Source organism: Gasterosteus aculeatus, chromosome 20, assembly GCF_964276395.1.
Source record: "Gasterosteus aculeatus chromosome 20, fGasAcu3.hap1.1, whole genome shotgun sequence".
In the NCBI taxonomy this organism is placed as follows: Eukaryota; Metazoa; Chordata; class Actinopteri; order Perciformes; family Gasterosteidae; genus Gasterosteus; species Gasterosteus aculeatus.
In genome coordinates this window covers 12,355,529-12,369,951 of record NC_135707.1, presented here as the reverse complement: position 1 = coordinate 12,369,951, position 14,423 = coordinate 12,355,529, and the positions used below count along the sequence as shown (strand labels likewise).

The 14,423-nt window shown below is 41.8% G+C and overlaps 1 protein-coding gene across 1 annotated transcript in view; it reads left to right on the top strand.

The window, feature by feature from the left end:
• The window catches only part of LOC120810077 (F-actin-uncapping protein LRRC16A), a 45,532-nt gene that overhangs the window by 18,752 nt on the left and 12,357 nt on the right, over positions 1-14,423 (top strand). The window contains 17 exon segments of the mRNA XM_040164306.2: positions 1,457-1,516; positions 2,498-2,619; positions 3,274-3,371; positions 3,737-3,807; positions 4,041-4,114; positions 4,251-4,326; positions 6,966-7,054; positions 7,469-7,563; positions 8,095-8,181; positions 9,614-9,717; positions 9,912-9,989; positions 10,539-10,615; positions 11,621-11,725; positions 12,079-12,148; positions 13,573-13,654; positions 13,765-13,864; positions 14,147-14,201. Coding sequence (XP_040020240.2) covers positions 1,457-1,516; positions 2,498-2,619; positions 3,274-3,371; positions 3,737-3,807; positions 4,041-4,114; positions 4,251-4,326; positions 6,966-7,054; positions 7,469-7,563; positions 8,095-8,181; positions 9,614-9,717; positions 9,912-9,989; positions 10,539-10,615; positions 11,621-11,725; positions 12,079-12,148; positions 13,573-13,654; positions 13,765-13,864; positions 14,147-14,201 — 1,443 coding nt within the window.

The window sequence follows — 14,423 nt, the reverse complement described above, 5'->3', positions numbered from 1 at the left end:
CACAGTAAACACACACACACACACACACACACAGACGCACAGACAGAAGACAGTCTGCTTATCCTCTCCTCTCATCTCTGAGCCAACCCGTAGGCGCGTTGAGCCCACCTGGAATAGTCTGGCCTGGCTCCCTGGCCTGCCTTCAGGCACTGTGCTGTATGTCTGTGTTTGAAGTGCAGGAGAGCTGTTCGCTCTGTGTACAGTAGTAGGCATTTATATTCCCAGGTTCGACCCTCTCACATTAATGCAGGAGATCTTTCACTGGCAGGCTGCTTCTTTTCTTTGTCTTTAAAAAACCCCAGACCTGTCTGTGGCTGGTCGTGTCTTGAAAAGTTGTTGAATAGAAAAATACGGCCTTTTTTAACTCTCAATTTAGACAATTCAGGAAGAAAACTGTATCTATCTAAAACTGCAAGTAATTGAAAACAAATGCTTTCCTGCAAATAAGCAAGGATATAAACGGTGCATCCCATATTTTTAAATTAATTGAAGAAGTCTTCACAGGAGCAGTAAAGAAAAGTCAATGACACAATCCCTACCTGTTCGTTATGGAGCAGACATGTTTCCACGCAACGTTCCTTAGACTGACAGGAAGTAAACCAGACTGTTGTTATTATTAACGCAAGGACTCTCCCAGATACAGTATACATACTGCACCCTCTCGCACAAGTACACATGGACTTTTTAAATGAAGTAGGCGTAGTCACCATGACTTCAGTCATTGGTTTTTGGAGGTTCCGTTATGAAGCCTTGCCCATGAAGTTTGGCATTTTGGACGTGGCTATGTTGTTTTTTGTGTTTGGAGACAAGTACAAAACAAACAACCATTTTTTTAGGCTAAGCAAAAAAAGCTTCAACTACCTTTTATTAGCTGAATACACGGGGTGTTTGAGCTCAAGTTGTAAGACAAAAACCGTCAAAGACCAGATGCTGCCCTGGGCAACGTCAACCACAAGCACAACCTGTGACGTGATCTCTTTCACTCTTAAGTGAGACCATCATTTAATAAAGAACATGATGCTGTTTTGAAGAAGCCACGAGACGGTCAATGAAACCATTAGCTTCTGTGCACAATGTTTACGTAGGTAATCAATTCAGTGAGATGTAGGGACATTTAGTTGCAGCTTGATTGCCATTAGAAATCATTTGTGCACATTAATTAATTCACATAATTCCAGATACAACCTTAGCTTTCTATCCTACAAAATTAGAAGTTTAAAAATATCTTAAAATGGAGTTTACCAATTTAATAGTGCGCCTTTTTTTCTGAGCAAAAAACTGCCAAAAGCAGTTCAAAACGAGTCTGGTAACATTGTTCATTTCTTGTGATAAACAGCATGTCAGATACATCTTTAAATATCTGTTTCATTGTCCCTCGTCGGCCTTTTAGGATGTTAAGAGGCCATACCAATGCCCGACACAGTATTTTAATGTTGATTTATGTGCTCTGTTTTAGGTGGAACACTCCTTTAATTACCTGGAGATCCAGGGGATCGCTTGTAACAAGCCTACACAGGTAAAGAACCAAAACTGTGTCCAACGCAGGTGTAGAAAGTACACTTGCTTGGTTCCTTGGAGAGAGTTTGATTAAAAGTTTGCTATTACTTTTGTGTCTCGTTAATTATGAAGCTAGAGTCAAGAGGAAACTTCATTTAGAAAATGTCTTTCTCAGGGACACTTGAGGAGGAGAAATGGGTAGTTGAACCCAAGTTATTAAGGACAGCGGCTGTAATCACAACCGATGTAAACTACAGTGGCAGTGAGATTTGATAGTATAATCTTAAAACATGATTCATTCATGAGACACTAAAAAGACTAATCCGGGTCCAGAAATGATGATTCTCCAAGGAAGTGCCTCCGTTTGGCTTTTGGACCATTGCTGGCACAGCCGTCAGTCGGCAGGATCTCACAAGAAAATATAATAATCCGTAACCAGCCGCACCGTTCCTGCAGCTGAACCTCCCTCCCACTCATCTCAGGAGATGTCAGTCTTCTTAATATCTTGACTGTTGGTCTCCCATGTATCAGCAAGGATGCAGTATCAACGAGGATTATGTTAATATTGGCCAATAGAGGAAGCATTATGCCTCACATCAGCATTTGCATAATTGGAGTTGGCACTGAAAAGTAAGCCAATCTGAAATAAATGACATTAAATTGTTTCTTGAGACAAAGATTTAGAATGTAGATGTGGTTGAGTGGATAGATGTGTGTGCTGGTGTAAATGGTGTTAATTGTATGGCTTGGTAGATTCAGTGGAGTGGACAGGCAGAAAAGTGGAACTTGAAAGTAGGGAGCCCGATGGAAACGGATGCATTAATGTTCTTTCACTTGAAACAAACCTATCTGGTAGATGTTATGTAGACTCTGTGGACAGAATGAAAAAATAAAGATGAATGATTAACTCATTTGAAGAAGAAGAACTTTGGTTGAAGCAGGTTTTGGTGAAGCGGCGCATGCTTGCGTTCGTTACTAATTAATGATGCGTCCTTTTTAGCTGTTCGTCGAGTATGAGCGCGGCTCGTTCTCTCTGAAGCTGCTCTCTACAGAGGAGGTCAACGAGGTGGTCGCTCACATAGGAAACTGTCTGCTCAGGATATGTCCCGGCCTACAACCTAGGTGAGTTACATGCACACGCCTGCTTGATTACTCGCAACGAAACCATTTATGTAGATATGCTTCAGCCACGGTGAGACAATTCAATCATTCCTAATACACTTTTACTGATCAGAGAGTATTTAGATCTTTTTCAATCATCTCAATTGAAAATAAAAATAACAAAGTCAGATTTTTATGTTATGTCTGCAAAACAGTGATCTAACGTTTCGTGTCATAATGAGGATATGAATCTCATCTCATATGATGTGTTTGATAACAGGAAGCAGGAACATGAATGCAGAAATAATTGCAGATGTCGAACCATTAACTTATATAACCTACTCTTGCAAATAAGACGGAGAGGCTGATGTTTGAGCGGCATTCAATGTAATGCTGCATTTCATTTGACATGTTTGTTGTTTTTTTACATTAGAGATTAAATGTGTGGTTTATTCAATGTAATTAATGTTGAAGCACTCAGCAGCACTCAGCAGCACTCAGCAACTTCCTGCTTTCACAATGACCACTCACGAGTAAGGCAGGAAGAAAGTAGCTTCCAGCGCCTTCTTGTTTCATTCTTTATTATAGGCTTTTGAACATTTCACCAGCAAGAGTATTTGGGAAATGCAGAAATAAGATGACTACAATACGTTTAAATCTGTCTTCTCTTCTCAGTAAAGTGATGAAGAAGCTCTGCATGGAGCCTCCAGACAGGCTGATCTCTCTGCAGAATCTGTGGGAGAACAACAAGCCTGCTGAGCCTGGACCTTGTGGTAAGAATTAGTGATACTACAGTAAATAATGTGTGCTCCCACGTTCCATTGCTGAAATGATGCCGCGCGTGTGTGTGCGTGTGCGTGTGTGTGTGTGTGTGTGTGTGTGTGTGTGTGTGTGTGTGTGTGTGTGTGTGTGTGTGTGTGTGTGTGTGTGTGTGTGTGTGTGTGTGTGTGTGTGTGTGTGTGTGTGTGTGTTGGGGAGCTACAGTCATTTGCACAGTGGTATACATGTACAGAGTGAATTAAAGTCATTTTAATTGTAAGGATATTGTTTTAACTTGTGCATGTTTGCCCAATACACATCCACCAGCTTTGTTAAGATACCTCAGCCAGCAATTCATTCAAATTGTTTTTCTGTACAGGTGGGTTTTCTCAGATGTACAGATGCGTCTGTGACTGGTTGGGGCTGCCTCACAAGGAAGAGGTGCAGTGGGTGAGTAATGTTTGCATTTCTTTGTGCAGAGGCACAGCATTGAGAGATCCTGGTTCGTCTGTGCATCAGTGCTGTTGGCTGGCGGACATGAAGCTGAATAAAGCCTTTTGATAAATGGAATATCCACAATAGTATGACTACAGTGCAGGCCTCTTTTGAATCTTTAGATTTCTCAAAATCTTTTGAGATGGGTTTGCTGCCACGTCTATTAACAGTCGTTTTTTCCCTGGCAGGATGTGGACACCATCTATTTGACCCAGGACACCAGAGAACTTAACCTGCAGGACTTCAGCCATCTGGAGAACCGGTGAGTGTTATCACAGTAAAATATGAACACGTATATCAAATATAAGAACAGCACATAAAATGAAAACTCTAAATCAAAGTGGCACTGGCAAAGAACAATATGAAGTGGCATCTGTGACCTTTTCTTTCTTCTCCAGAGATCTGGTGGCAATAATAGCAGTGCTGGAGTTTAACCAGTGGTTCACCAAGCTCTCCACCAAGGACTACAAATTGGTTAGTAACTCTTTTCTGGAAATCTTTCTCTGGTCTTTTCACTAACCCTGACCTCGTGTTGAAGAAACATCACGTATATACAGTATATATATATAGACTGACACTGACATCCATCAAGCCATACTGCGAGCGAGGCAAAAAATAAGTTTTGATGGTTAAAAAAAGAAGATTTACATACTGTATTCCCAATTCTAACTAAAGGCAGAAGTTGGATTGTTGTAAAAAACTGAGCTGTATTCAAAGTTCAGAAACAGCTAAATAAAGTACTACATTTCACGTCTCTGTCACTCTACCTCCCCCTAATTATTTACCCGTGTTTCCCTGTACAGAATATTTTCCCTTTGTCTCCTCAACTTTCCCTCCCGCCTGTTGACTGAGGATCCGTCCAATGTTCTCGTGTGATAAGACTCTTAATCCCAACGAGACAAAGGAGCTCAACGTCTCCGGCTGCTGTCCCCCCGCAGCACTCGATTACTAACACCCGATTCAAGGATTCGCTCCGTCTTACCAATTACCACATGCAGCTTGCTCGGTCCAAACAATTATATTACGCCTCCGTCACAGGCTATTCCTTTTGTATTTAATTTTAAAATCCTGCCCCTCGCCGTGCCATCTGCATATTCATGCTCAAATATTCACATAGGCACATGTGCAACAAAGTGGGTTCTTTCAGTACCAGATTAGTGTGTATTATAATGGACCCTCAGGCTCTCTGGAAGGTTTCAGCACACGCTTTTACAAATGATTCGTACTGTTTTAGTTGGGTGGTTTTGGTCATGTTAGCCTTAATGTCACCTGTGTTTGCACAAAGATGCAGATTGTGTGGGCATATATGGTTGCTGTTTAAAGCTAAATGAACTTCTTTTTTTTTAAGGAAGTCTTATTTTCATATTGTTTCCTGTGTGTACATATTCATACGGCGATAATAGAAAATCAAGAGGCGCTCTGGAGCGTAATCTTGAGTTGTTTTGACCCTGTGCTAATGCGAAGTAACAACTCTGGAAGAAGAATATGAAGGAAACAGAGAGTGAAAAAGAGTATTTGCTCACAGCAAACGGAGCAGAGGGACATAAATATGAGGCCTGCGGAGAGGTCAGTGCACAGAAGGAATGGGTGAGATGCCAGATGAACGAGGAAATGAGTCAGAAGGTATCAAGAAAGAGAAGCCAGATCTAAATGAAGCCAAAATATGAGACTGAAAAGGAACTAGAGCGTTCCGGCTTGGAAAACTAGTTGCAAAATCAGTTGGTATGTTATGGTTCAACTCCGGGGAAACACTGAGTTCTGAACAAGTATATATGTGTAATTGTGTTGTTTTGCAATGAGAAGAACCTAATAAAAAATGTCATAAAGTCTCTCTTTATGACATGTCCGCACAAACACTCACACACAAAAGTATCCGGCCACCACAGTGTGGGATTATGCCGGTTCGCCCCCTCGTGTCCTGATTACCTCACGATCGAGTGTGTTGATGCGTATGTGGGTTCGGAACGGCAAAGTATGACAAGGCTCTTGTTTTGTGGGTGTTAAATGGTGCAATGCACATGCTGACAGTGTCTGTGTCCCATCCCAAACATTTTTATTGTGAAATCACAGGCTCCTTTATGTGTTCCCGATGTAAATCGCTTTGGATAAAAGCGTGAGCTAAATGACATGTAATGTAATGTTCCCTCTCTATCTGCTGCTACACAACTGACCCCTCCTTTTCTCCATTTCATCCCTCACCACCCAGATATCTCCTTTTTCCTGTATGACGTCTCATCCCTTGCTGCCCTCCATCATTCTTATTCCTCTTCTGTAGCCACAGTTTCAGAGAGTAAACATATGAACAACAGTCCCTTTATTCAATCTCTCAAACCCTTCTTTTCTCCTCTCTCTCCCCCTCACTGTAGATAACAGTGTGAGACAATGTCTGTAGTGTTTTTCCCAAACCGAGGCTGCTGTCTGGTGTCTGTCCCTTAAAGCAATAATGGCCAATTACCAAGAATAATAACATGTATGACTAAAAATGTTTGTGTTTTGAATCGGTGTATACGAATTGAATCTGAATTACCGCAGTTACTGCTGGATGTGTGTTTGTCTACATGTATGAGTGTGACGCAGCGCACGGCGAACCGGGTCGGTGAACATCTAGGTAGGACACGGATGTCCAACTGCTGAATTTTTAATTTTGTCTAAATATAATAAGTGCCTTTACTCCCTCAGAGCAGTGTTGAGACTGCAGGAAGAGAGACAGCTTTCTAGTCTGCTGTCCCTCGTCTCCCCCTGTCGCGCATGAATGGTCTTGACGGAAGAGTATTCTCTTGCATTCTGGGGATTGACTTTTTGCAGTCCAGCTTTAATTGGCATACGTGAACCACTTCCAAGAGTAGTTTAACAGTTCTTCACAAGAACACTTGAGGGAATAATTTTTATGAAAGTTGATTATTTTTTGTTCCTTCGGCTTTGAATGTTTAAATCCAAGCTCATGCTGTTCTCAGTTAATTATTATATTGAGAGATATACTGTACTGCTGCTACTACTGCATCTACTGCACCAACACAAGAGCTGAAGTGGATCTAGAGGTGTTTTTTCTTTAAATCATGCCGGCTGCAAAGATATTAGTGTAGCATTGTTTACATGTACGTGTGTGTCTTCAGTCTGCAGATGTGTGCGAGCAGATCCTTCGGGTGGTGTCTCGCTCCAGTCGTCTGGAAGAGTTGGTTCTGGACAACGCAGGACTCAAAACGTGAGATAATGCAAATCTTTACAACCCATCAGTTTTCCATTAACTCATAATGAAGAGTACTGCTGCCAGAGCTTTGTCAATTGTGAGAAATGATCCCAGGGCAATAACTTGAAAGAAAAAATCCAAAGCCTGTGTTACCAGTGAGCCATTACAGTGTGGGCCAACATGGACAATACCAGCACACTCTAGGTTAGAAGCACTATTAAGTTTATTATTAAAAACTGTGCTTTGCTACTGTGACAAGTCAAAAATGGGTTCTAGGTAAAAGGAAAAGGCCTGGTTGCTTCTATTCGTCTCCGCTGTTTTGCTATGGCCAATATTATGTTTATGTTGTAATACCCTTTGGTAGGTTGCATGCGTAAAACGCATTGGTGATCCGCACACATAACTGATGCACTCTTTCACGCACTTTAGTGATTTTGCCCAGAAGCTAGCTGCTGCCCTGGCCTACAACCCCAGCTCAGGACTCACCACCATTAATCTTGCCAACAACCCATTGGAGGACAGAGGTAAGATATTTGCTCTCATATGTTCAGTCTGTCACACGCTCAACTGTACTTTGTTCTAAACGTCTCTGTTCTACATCAGGTCTGCCGAAGTAAACCTGCTGCCAAAGTGAAATATTGAAGCAATTCAGATCGAGCGTGCCGAGCATAGTCCAAATGTTTATTACCTTCGACAATTATTCACATATACTATACTGTACACCACAGCATGACGCATAATCAATTAGAGACATATTCCTACAAATGTGCTAGATGTCTGGCGTTTATCTTTCCTGGCTTATTTGCAATGTGATCTTTTGAATGTGCTCTTAACAAAATTATTTTTAATATTTGTGGTCGTGCCGAAGCTTGCCACTGTCTCTGTACCCTACATATTAAAAGAGGGTCGCTTCATTTAGTGAGAGTACGACTAAAAACGGAGTTCACCCCCACCTCCACGTTTCTGTGTATATTGATAGAATTAATGTTTTGTCTGTTTGTGAGGCAGTATGAGGAGACTCATTGTTCTTTTCTGTTTCCTCTCCCTCGCTGCAGGTATCTCCTCCCTCGGTGCTCAGTTTGCCAAACTCCGGTTGGGGCTCAAGCATTTAAACTTTTCAAAAACCTCACTGTCACCCAAAGGTTTGTTCTATATGCATACAATTGCAAATTCAGGTGGATGATACATTAAAACACATGCAATTTTAAATTTGAGTTAGTTGAAATAATTTGATCATACAACATATTTCAAATAGTCTTGATCAGCCTGCTCTCTTTGAGTTTAAATTTACGTGGTCTCCTTTCATCAGGATCAATCCCCATTTTTCACTAATCAAATCACTACCGTTGGGAGGTTAATTATTGCACTATTAACGCTGTGAGAGAGACCGGGAGAGCAAGAAATATGTGTTTGTAGTGTTTATAATGTGTGAGTGTGCAGAAGAGACCATCTGTAAACAGTACTCGTGTTCCATTTGCATAAACTCTGCTTACTAGACCACTTTCCTTAATCTGTAGAGACCTAACTTCATGGCATGATGGAAAAATCCTTCTGCAGTTAATGAAATAATATCAAGGGGGTCATTACTTTTCTGCAAACAGAAAATGCCAGGGATTTGTTGTTATTTTTGTCTTCATTTCTAGATTAAATGTAGTCGCTATCAACAACCAATTGCAGGTTCAATTTCTTCTTGGTTCTCACCCACAGTAAACCCATCATGCACGGACTTTAGGGACCCTCCGTAAACATACTCCGCTATCAGGCAATCAATAAAGAGCTATCATATTTCACTGTGTTGGGTTTGGGAGAGGGCTGCAGTGCTTAAACTGAGCCCTCCCCATCTAGCTAAAGGCCTAATCTATAATCCAAACCCCAAATGCCCCCTCTGTGCAGAGCAAAATTAAAGTGTGGATGTTTTCATCTTTTTTTAAACTTTTGAACACGTACATTTTAAAAATTTTGTTGAGGCTGAGGTAGATCAATGGATCCTTTTGAATTTGGATTCAAGTTAAATATAACTTACAACTGTTTGCTTCTGTTGCATAAATCTTGAATATTCTAAATATTGTCTCTCTTATTATCTTATCTTTATTATTATTGTTGTGTATTTTTCAGTTTTTTGAGCCCCTTCTTCCTCTGTTCTCAACTTTCTATCTCTGTTGAGTCCATCATTTGAGACTCAAACCTCGACACACTGCTAGTTCAGTGTGTCACCCGTGTGATCGACGTGACAGTCGTTCAAAGAGAATAACAGTACACACACATACCAGCATAAATAAATCTCTGATTCTCACATAAACATTTCCGATGACAGCAGCACTTCATGACGTTGTTCAGAGCTTGATGTTGGAATTAATCTGGAAATATCTTCTTTTGAAATAAAAATGTAAAAGCCTCATCCTGCAGATTTTGCATTACATTTACACACCATGAGAAGAAATGTTTTTTTCCCCCTTCAATGCCTTCACTCTACATTCTGATCCCGTTCTGTCTTCACCCGCTGATATTTCCTTCATTGGCCGTCCAAACAGGAAGCCTGTGATGATGCCGACATTGCCTTTGTGTGTGTTGCAGGGGTGAACAGCCTTTGTCAGTCACTCAGTGCCAACCCCTCTATCCCCAGCAGCCTGGTCCATCTGGACCTCTCAGGGAATGTCCTCCGGGGGGACGACATTCAGGTACAAACTAAATGTGCATTTTAGCGCTAGTAGCAATAACACTTCATTTTATTAAATGAGTTCAGGGCTGTAGATGTGTGGAGGCAAAGAAAACACACATTATTTAAAATGATGAATGAGAGCAGGAAAGGGATACAAAGATGCTCACTTTCCTGTGTTGACTCGGCATCGTCTTCTCGTGTTTTTGCGTTTAGCATTTCTACCACTTCCTGGCTCAACCCAACAGTCTGGCCACCCTGGATCTCTCCAACGCTGACTGCTCTTTGGACCAGGTGAGTTGGGAGGCACACTAAAGTTCTGTCCTGTACATTAAAGAGGATTCGGTAGAAAGATATGATAATGGGTAACACATTTTAAACTGAACAATACCAGCAGAATAAGAGAGTATCTTAACATGCAGTTACTCGTGCCTCATTATAATGTGTTGTTAAATTAAGTACCAGCCGTAAATATTGGTGTTGCGGGAAATTTAATCTAATTGTATACAACCACTCAGACGTTGTTGCCATTCGCTGCTTGTGAAGTGATTCTGAATACCGTGTGTGATGTATTGACGTGGGTCAGAGAGCCAAATACAGTTTATTGATTACTCTGAGATGTAGCCAGCTGTCGGCCTGTCACTGAACATATTGACTTGCTCCTGAATCATATTCTGTCCCTCTCACGTACACAAACAACCAGATACAAACACATTCACACGCTTAACACATAACACAGGCGCTTCCTTCACTTCTACGAACAATGCATTACAACTCGAGCAACACGTGAGACATGTTTAAACCGCTCATATCTTATGCTAATGCATTCAGTGTGTCTTCCAGGTTTGCTCAGCTCTGCTGCGAGGCTCCGTCGAACACCTCTCCGTTCTTAATGTGTCAAAGAGCGTCTTCCCTCACAGGTAAAAATCCATGCATGTTGTGCAAAATTTATAGCTCATATCTTAAAACGTTGAATGTTCATCAGTGTATTTGAATTGCATTTCCAAAATACCACGAGAGCCGAGAATACTTATACTCTATAGTTGCATATTTTTGTAAAATCTGGGCTTAAATGTAAAGCTAATATTGAGTTATATCTGTAAGTTGTCATCCACTGTGTGCTCTCTAGCTTTTCATCCCATTGCACCACTGAAGCTTCCCTGTAGAGAGATGTGTCTACGTCAAAGTGTTTGCCCTAAAAGGCTGATTTTGACCTGAAATGACAGCAGTTCCTTTTAGGTGAAGTCTGTATGTTGGTGTGTGGGACACCTGCTGGTCAGAAAGGGCTATTACAAACAAGATGAGGACGAGATGTTTTTTGCAGGAGTTTAAATGTGCATAGAGTGCGTTTAAATATGAGTGCCTGCATACGTGTGTGTGTGTGTGTGTGTGTGTGTGTGTGTGTGTGCGTCTTTGTAGTGTACATTGTGTATGGTCGTGCACGTTGTGTATGGTGTGTAACAGATGGGTAGTGGGCGGAGTTATCTTACAATTATTATCTCACTTTCCGCTGGGCCTGTTGGGATTTGAGCACTTCATCAGGGGGGAGAGAGGATCAGTAATGGGGGCAGGGGGATTCTAGTACAACACGAGTACAGGAGAGGTGGAAGGAAAGAAGGGAAAGTGAATAAGTGGACACAGGGGCAGAAGTGGGTACGGGTTTTACAGTAAATGGGGCTTGAGCGATTCTCCTTTTGTCAGAATCCTCTCTGAGGACTTTGTTTTGTGGAGCTGTAAACGTTTCTAAAACATCAGATGCAAACTGAAATGGGTCACAGGCTTTTTAGGAGATGGTAAGAATCTCAGGTCATCTTCAAGCCTTTCCCGCCGTTGGATCAAAGGGCCTGAAATTCGAAGCAAAGTTGTCTGCGGTGGTGTTTTTGTCTGGCATCATTTTATTTCCTGCTCTCTTTTTGTTTTTGAAGGAAAGGCAAAGAGGTGCCTCCGTCATTTAAGCACTTCTTCAGCAGCACCATGTCTTTGAGCTCCATTAACGTGTCAGGAACCAAGCTGCCACCGGAGGCCCTCAAGTGAGAAAGCAATTCATTCACATTTAATAAGTCTCATCTCCTTTAAGCACTTCTATCCTCCTTCCAAGTTGTGAATTTTTAGCGTTTCGGGTACAGTGAAAATAAACTTGTCCCGTCAGCCTATATCACTGGGACGCTGCAGTTTAATGTTTTTTTACTACAAGCGGTACAATCATTATTATCTGGAGTTTGGATATTGACAGTGGCAAAAACAATTATGCTCACAAATGGAGGCACCATCGCCATTGGATATGAACTTCTAACATTTAGTAACATGAATAGTTCTGAGAAGTCACATATCCATCTCTCAAAACCTTTTATAATTGTTGTAACTGCTTACATGCTTGTTGCAGAGCTCTCCTGCTTGGTCTGGCCAGTAACCTCAATCTGAAGGATGCGTCTCTAGATCTCAGCTGCTGTGAGGTAAAACTAACAGACCATTCATTTTCCCTCGTAAATCCTTTCAATTAAAGTCAAGACATCTTTTAGATCTTTCCGTCCATTTATACTTGGCTGGAAAGGGATCATTCCCTCGTGGCTGCACACTGCAGACAAAAAGGTTTTAAATGCATCACCCAATGCAGTGACAACAGGGATCTTTCCAGAGCAGTTGCAGTGAAGAGTGGAAATAGATCCCTCAGCTGTTGTTACATTGCAGCACGGGGAACACGGTTAAAGCACAATGCGGGAACATACTAAGTAATCAAAAGAACCGATGTCCCTGGAGCGCTGATTGTGTTGTATTCCTTGATTCTTGCTGTATTTACTATAAAGCCGTATTTGTGCAAGGGCCTTTTTCAGCTAAAGTTTGAGAGAGTGTTTTTAAATATATGAAGGTAACACTTATCCAGTGCAATCAGCCTTTTTAGGATCCCCTCCAAAACCATTGGACAGGCCAGACGCTGTCAAGAGCAGGATAATGGAACACTTGGCAGACAGCAGGGAGGGGGGAGAAGAGCAGAGGGGTTGGGGGTGAGGCGGGGGACTTCGTTTCCAACCCTAATTGTTTTATCACATCTGTCACCCACACACACAGCTCCTCACCTTCGTCTCCTCCCCTGCTCAAACTGAAAAAGACAGATTCAATGGGATTGCTAAGAATAACACAGGAATACAAATTACACAGGAATTCCAATTCCAGATTCCCATAGAATTCTTCCCAAACTCAAGCTGCAGGGGAAATTATGCGCTCTGCCATTTTTTCCCGCTGTTGAGTGTTTTCGTGCTAATGTGTGCGTCACTGGTGAGAACACGCGTATGATCATTAAGCATCTGTGTGTTTTGTTGCTGGTAATTGTTGGCATGGCTTTGACAAGCAGTTTTCGCCCCCTAATGCTTCTGTAAGCTTGGCCATTGTGTAAGTACAAAAGTGCTCACTCTTAATAATTAACATCTCACTCCTCCTCATTTTTATTTGCATGTCTGTTTTGAAAGATACTGTATTTTATGCTCATCCTATTCTCCCTGGGGTCTTTTTATTTGAATGGTATGTGTTGTAATTGTATGCTGTTCCACCATATACGTTTACCCTGCATGTCTCCATTGATAGTTGTCGGGATCAAATGCATGTTTCACTTAAAGCTCTTACTGTACATGTTGATGTTTTTGTATTAAACCTCTTGCTTTGGGGTTTTCATGCGGTTTATAATGAACAATATATATAGTTCTTTGTACGCATTTGACAATATGAGAATAAACTTCTTCTGGGAAGAATGTGGAGTTGCATTTTCAAAGAGTTCCACGCTTTAGCTAGCTGTACTGTCATTAAGCCATAAGCCACATTGTACCACACATGCGGTGTGTGGGTCTGTGTTTTTGTTTTAAAACACCCCCTCCTGTCTTCCCAGCTGCGGTCCGGAGGCTCTCAGATCCTTGAAGGTTGTATTGCCGAGATTCCGAACATCTCCAGCCTTGACATCTCTGACAACGGTGAGGCGGCAGCTGCCGTGCACGTTGTGCCGTATATTTACTTTAAATTCCAACCCCGTTGCTAATAATCAGACCAAAGCATTCAGCTAACAAAATCCCTCTTCCTCCAGGCCTGGACTCGGACCTGTCCACTCTGCTGGTGTGGTTGGCCAAGAACAGATCCATTCGACACCTGTCTCTGGGGAAGAACTTCAACAACATCAAGTCCAAGTAAGAACGCGGCGTGCAGTGCCGGGCTATGAGGGAGACCTGGGTGCGGTTTGGTTGTTGTTTAGGGTGTCTTAGCTTGTTTTGTTGTGGATGACCAAAGTAGGACTATCCATAACCAAATGCATTTAAAATAAACAAATACTCTTTCACGATTAATCCTTTGTTGATTTAATTGAGCTTGACAGAGAATTACACAAAACCACCTCTTTGTAAATGAAATGTTTAACAGAGAGGGGAAAAGAAAATGGCTTTTTGCAACATCTGTTCTTTTTCCTGACACAGAAACCTCGCGCCCGTGTTGGACAGCTTGGTCCATATGATTCAGGAAGAGGAGTCGGTGAGTTTTTCATTGTCTTCTCTATCTACCGTTTTGTGGGGGACAGGAGATAAATGTTGACAGAGAATATCCTCCAGACTGATGCCTCAGCATCAAATCTTATCAGCCAGCATCCAGCTGAAGCAAATCACTAACTCTCCACCAGCTGCTCTACAAATGACCTCTGACCTCTTTGTCGGCGGGTGGTTTGAATATAATTACCCTAGCGATAAATAAATCACA